This window comes from Cydia fagiglandana, chromosome 8, assembly GCF_963556715.1.
Source record: "Cydia fagiglandana chromosome 8, ilCydFagi1.1, whole genome shotgun sequence".
NCBI lineage: Eukaryota > Metazoa > Arthropoda > Insecta > Lepidoptera > Tortricidae > Cydia > Cydia fagiglandana.
The window spans coordinates 9037695-9042798 of NC_085939.1; the positions used below are offsets into that span (position 1 = coordinate 9037695).

General features: G+C 38.8%; 1 protein-coding gene across 1 annotated transcript; it reads left to right on the forward strand.

The window, feature by feature from the left end:
• The first annotated feature begins 528 nt into the window (after positions 1-528).
• On the forward strand, positions 529-4561 carry LOC134666582 (protein FAM50 homolog). The gene is made up of 6 exons (XM_063523783.1): positions 529-1023; positions 1294-1410; positions 1905-2109; positions 2611-2765; positions 3145-3257; positions 4418-4561. The coding sequence occupies exons 1-6, from the start codon at positions 679-681 to the stop codon at positions 4515-4517; spliced, it is 1035 nt and encodes a 344-aa protein (XP_063379853.1). The 5' UTR covers positions 529-678; the 3' UTR covers positions 4518-4561.
• Positions 4562-5104: the final 543 nt, after the last annotated feature.

Sequence of the window (5104 nt, forward strand, 5' to 3'; positions counted from 1 at the left end):
CGAAACGAAGTGACAATTGACATTTGCACCGGTATGGATCAATAGTACAAGAACGTTGTATTTCCGCGTTTTTAGTAAAAGCTGGAATATTATAGTTTCCTTCTAAAAACGTTCAGTACTGCTTTTGTTTGTATGCTTATAAAATTCTAGTATTTTATTTCTATGAATTTCTAAGTTGCATCCCTTTCATTAATATAGAATAAGAATAAGAGATATTTATTAGCACATATAGCAAACGAAAGTAACGCAAACATTGAATGCGATAACAAACCACGAAGACTTTCTCATTTTTAATGTAGATAGAGAGAATCATATTATCTTTGTCTTACGCTAGTACTAGCACGCAAAAAGAAAGGATATTGTATTATTTTTTTCTTATTATTTACTGACGAATTGGGTTTACCAGACTATATGCCATAAGATCACATAAGATGTACATGGCTGGGTATCAGAACGTTCCTACTTTGTCTGTGGCAACCCATCCCATCGAAATTGCTGACACTGACAGTGACATTCATGTCATAGACTTGTTGACACAATATCACATCGCATTTTCTTTCTACAAATTTCCATTTACATTGCGTTCATTACTCAAATTACTCAAAAAATTTAATACAGTATTAAGGTCATAAGTATCCCCTTATTGTATTTCTCGAACTGTGATAGAGAACTGCAGTCATGGCACACTACAAAGGTGCAGCTTCGGAGGCTGGTAGAGCCATGCATCTCATGAAGAAGCGAGAGAAAGCTCAGCAGGAAATAGAGCTTCGTAAGAAGAAAATAGAGGAAGATCTGAAAATAGACAACATTGAGAACAAATTTGCAACACATTATGATGCTGTTGAGCAACAGTTGAAGAGCTCTACTATTGGTTTGGTAACCCTTGATGAAATGAAGGCAAAACAGGAGCATATTGTACGTGAAAGAGAGAAAAAATTGGCTCAGAAGAAAGCTGAGAAGGAGAAAGAAAAACAGAAGGAAATTGAAGCCAAGTTGGCACAGAAAAACAAACAAAAACGACAGGTTTCTATCTTAAATTCTTTATTTTATTTGTCACCTATTTGTGTTTTCTTTTTAATTGGGTTTCTTTGTTATGTTTTTTTTAAACACTTTAAAGCTTTGCCTTTAATATACCAGAATGTGGATCCATACAATACTTAGGCGACAAAAATGCAACCAAGCTGCCACCGCAGCCATGTTTACAGTAGGGCCATGACACTTGTTTGTTTTACCAAACAATATACTATGCATGCATTAACAATAAATCCTAATGGAACCAGTTATTGTTGACAGATCCAAGCCCTGTCCTTTGCCATGAGTGATGAAGAAGAGGAAGAAGATAGTGGTCCTGAAACAAGCGGCATAAAGGAGGAGACAGAAGAAAAAGGTTGGAGGGAGAAGGAAGAACCAGTAAGTGTAAAGTCTCAAGTTAATAATCTTTTTATTCAATCCATTCCTCACCTCTATTATTACCAAAGGTCGGCGAAGGTGAGCTGTTTACCTTATAATTTGACATGTCTTACGTCATGTTATAAGGCAAATGGCTCACCTCGCCGACCTCTGATTATTTGATAGATATTTTAATTTTTACCACCTTCATATTAGTCTCCAACCAAAAAATGGACATAAAAATTTTGGCCGTAAGTTCGGTTTTGGTCCAAAAACTATGAAACCTTTCAGCTGCGCAAAACTTAATTTTTGATAGTAACCGACCGCTGTCTCGGATTTGGCTGGATTCAGCAGGTTTCGTTGCACAAATTTTGCCAAAACTAGAGCAAAACTGAACTTTCGGTATAAATAATAAATTCAGTTTCTGTATGACACTTCTTCTTTTATTCAATAAGTATTGTAGGTATATATTTCATGACCAATCTGGCAAAATACATTATAACTTTACATTTTAGACATTAAAGAAAATTCGCAAGAACCCGGATGTGGATACATCGTTTTTGCCTGACCGGGAGAGAGAGGAAGCAGATCTGAAGCTACGAGAGGAGCTGCGGTTGGAGTGGGTCATGACTCAGGCCAGCCTTAAAGACGAGCCCATCACTGTTACATTCAGCTACTGGGATGGGTCAGGGCATAGAAGGAATGTTACTTTAAAGAAAGGTGAGGAAAAACTCAGATCACTTGCTGAAATCGGCTTGTAAAGTCGCCATCAGATGATATATCGGAGCAGCCAAGATGTTCATAACATCTGAATACGCACTCTAACGCCCTGACAATAGAGGCGTGTTTAGATATTTGTGGGCCCCTTAGCTGCTCCGGTATATCTGATAGCGACTGTACCATCACGCTCCACGATTGCTGCGCCATTTAGGGTCCTAGCTAGATTGTTTGTTCAATACTTACGCTATATAATTTCCAATTTAGCAAGAACCCTAAATGGCATACTAATCCCGTAATAACTGTACATATATAAGCAATGAAAGCTTTTATAAAAAATATTTTTTACAGTTCATATGGTCCTATTTTCCTGTCCTGTCAAAAGTTTAAACGGCCATATGTACTGTAAAACGTTGTACGATACACGTGTGAATAGGCAATTCGTAACTCCTGTCGATTTTCCTCTTTTCCGCACTTATATCGTAAATAACTATTTTGTTTTAGGCAACTCAATATACCAGTTCCTTCAGCGTTGCCTAGACACCCTAAGGCCGGAGTTCAGCGAGCTAAAGACCGTTTCCGCAGACCAACTAATGTATGTGAAGGAGGACCTCATTCTGCCCCACCATTACACTTTCTACGATTTCATCGTCACAAAGGTATGCTCATGCTTTTGTCTGCTTAAATACTTCGACGTTCATATAAGCTGAAATAAAACAGCCAATCCGATTTTCGCGATTTTATCTCGGTCCCATATACAAATCTTCAAGTACGACCTTCAACAAACCTGTTGGCAGTGGCACCTTTGTAAACCTCCTCCATTTTTGGTAAAATATTTTAAAGGCCCACAGATTACCAGTTCGCCTGACGATATCAGCCTGTCAGATATCGCAAAAGGTGACAGGTCCGTCCTTTTTAACGTCCATCTGATCTATGTCTTTGTAATTAATTGGTTTAGTTTGACGTAAATAAATGTATTTTTTTACTTACTTTCTTTCTAATCTTTGGGCTCCTTAATAATTACTATTTCGTTGACAGGCCAGAGGAAAGAGCGGGCCTCTCTTCCAGTTCGACGCATCCGATGACGTCCGATTGGTGAACGACGCTACGCAGGAGAAGCAAGATTCTCACGCCGGCAAAGTGCTTCTGAGGTGAGTGTAGCGTGCAGCTGAATAAGGCTAAGCGTATGCTGAGAGGCAGGCGACGCAGTTCACGCAGCGCAGCGCAGAGCAGTTTTTGTAAAGTATGGAACGTCCTTGCGCTGTAGCGTGCGTAGCTAAAAGACGTTCTATACTTTACAAAAACTGCTCTGCGCTGCGCTGCGTGAACTGCGTCGCCTGCGTCTCAGCATACTCTTAGCCTAATAGAGGATTTTTTTGCCGGAAAATACCTTTACAGTACATATGGTCCTATTTTCCCGCACTAGTGCGTAAAATAGCACTTTTCGTACGATGTTAAAAGTTTAAAGGACCATATGTACTGTAAAACGTTGTACGATACACGTGCGAATAAGTAATTCGCAACTCGTGTCGATTTAAAACACTCCCTTCGGTCGTGTTTCAATTTATCGCCACTCGTTTTGAATTTCCTCTTTTTCGCACTTGTATCGTAAATATCTATTTACCTTTTACTATTTATAAATTAATCTTTGTTGTCGTTGCACAATAAGTATAAAGTCTATCTTTTTGAACGGGAGTGACAAAGAAGTGTTAACAAATGAAAATGCGCTCTACTTGTAACGTTAAAGATTAAACAATTACGGCTTTAGATGAGTATGTTGGTTTTTATGTTGTTTTATTTTTTATTACGGACGTTTTATAAATCAATATTAACGTAAATCTGATTAAGGAGATTTAATGACTTAACAAGCTTATTCCGACCAATCCTGTCAAATACAGTAACGGTCTTGAAAACATAATGAATTTACCTTAATTTCGCCGATACAGGCCATGCCTATAGTGCGGGGTTCACTGCAATGTACCTTTGTAAAATTAAGTTTAATGTTGCATACAAATATTTTAATTAAACAATATTAACATATATTTTTCTACGGCACCAAAACAATTGGATTTTGTTAGAAAGTAAAAACTGCTTACGCCAATCTGAAGACCATTGGCGATTTAGTCAACCCCGTTATCGTAAGTGTACCTAATTTAATTCAGTTTGACCTAATAATATTTTAATACGTTATCATCCCTAAGAACTTTCCCAACAATAACTGCAATCAATTTACCTAAGTACCTACAGTCCTACATTAGTTACATAATACTACAATTATGTTTATGTAAGCCATTTTGTTTCTTTTTTGCAGGTCTTGGTATGAAAGAAACAAGCATATATTCCCGGCGTCCAGATGGGAGCCATACGACCCCACCAAAACATACTCCAAATACACTATAAAAGGAAAGTAGACTGTCACCACTTTGTGATTACTTTTATAAAGCAATCATTATTATCAACGATAAAACAGTTAATAATAAATTGATAAGTAATAAAAATAACACTGGTTTCTATTGGTAAAGTAGGTAATCAATAAACTGGCCAAGTGTGTGTCGGACACGCGCTCCAAATACACACCGAATTGGTTGTTACACCTCTATGAGCTTGGCACCGGATCGGCAGCGCCTCATCCTGACATTCCCAACCCGCTCATTCTTTATAGTAGGCGGTTTACATTCGCGCCTCGTGGCTCGTCTCGTAAGCTCGTCGAGCTGATCGATTTTAAACACTAACGGCACGGTATAAGGTTTGTAACCGAATGACAAGAACGCGAGTGTAAACGTAAGTGCACGTCCCGCGCGAGCCCACGTGCCCAAAAAACCGCTTCTCCACGCGAGCGCGAGCCGAGCCACGTGCCCCCGCTTACACTTGCGTCGTGGCTCGCACGAGAATGTAAACTGCCAATAGGAAAATCCAAACTGTAACGCACACTTACCGACACAAGCTACAACTTGACAACTTGCAGTAACCACTGGTTGTTACCTCGTTTGCAACTCAT

Excerpts from the sequence above, each read along its gene's own strand:
- LOC134666582 (XM_063523783.1), top strand. The coding sequence starts at position 679 with ATGGCACACTACAAAGGTGCAGCTTCGGAGGCTGGTAGAGCCATGCAT. Across the intron at positions 1,024-1,293 it reads AAAACAAACAAAAACGACAG|ATCCAAGCCCTGTCCTTTGC; the intron begins GTTTCTATCTTA and ends TATTGTTGACAG. Across the intron at positions 2,766-3,144 it reads ACGATTTCATCGTCACAAAG|GCCAGAGGAAAGAGCGGGCC; the intron begins GTATGCTCATGC and ends TTTCGTTGACAG.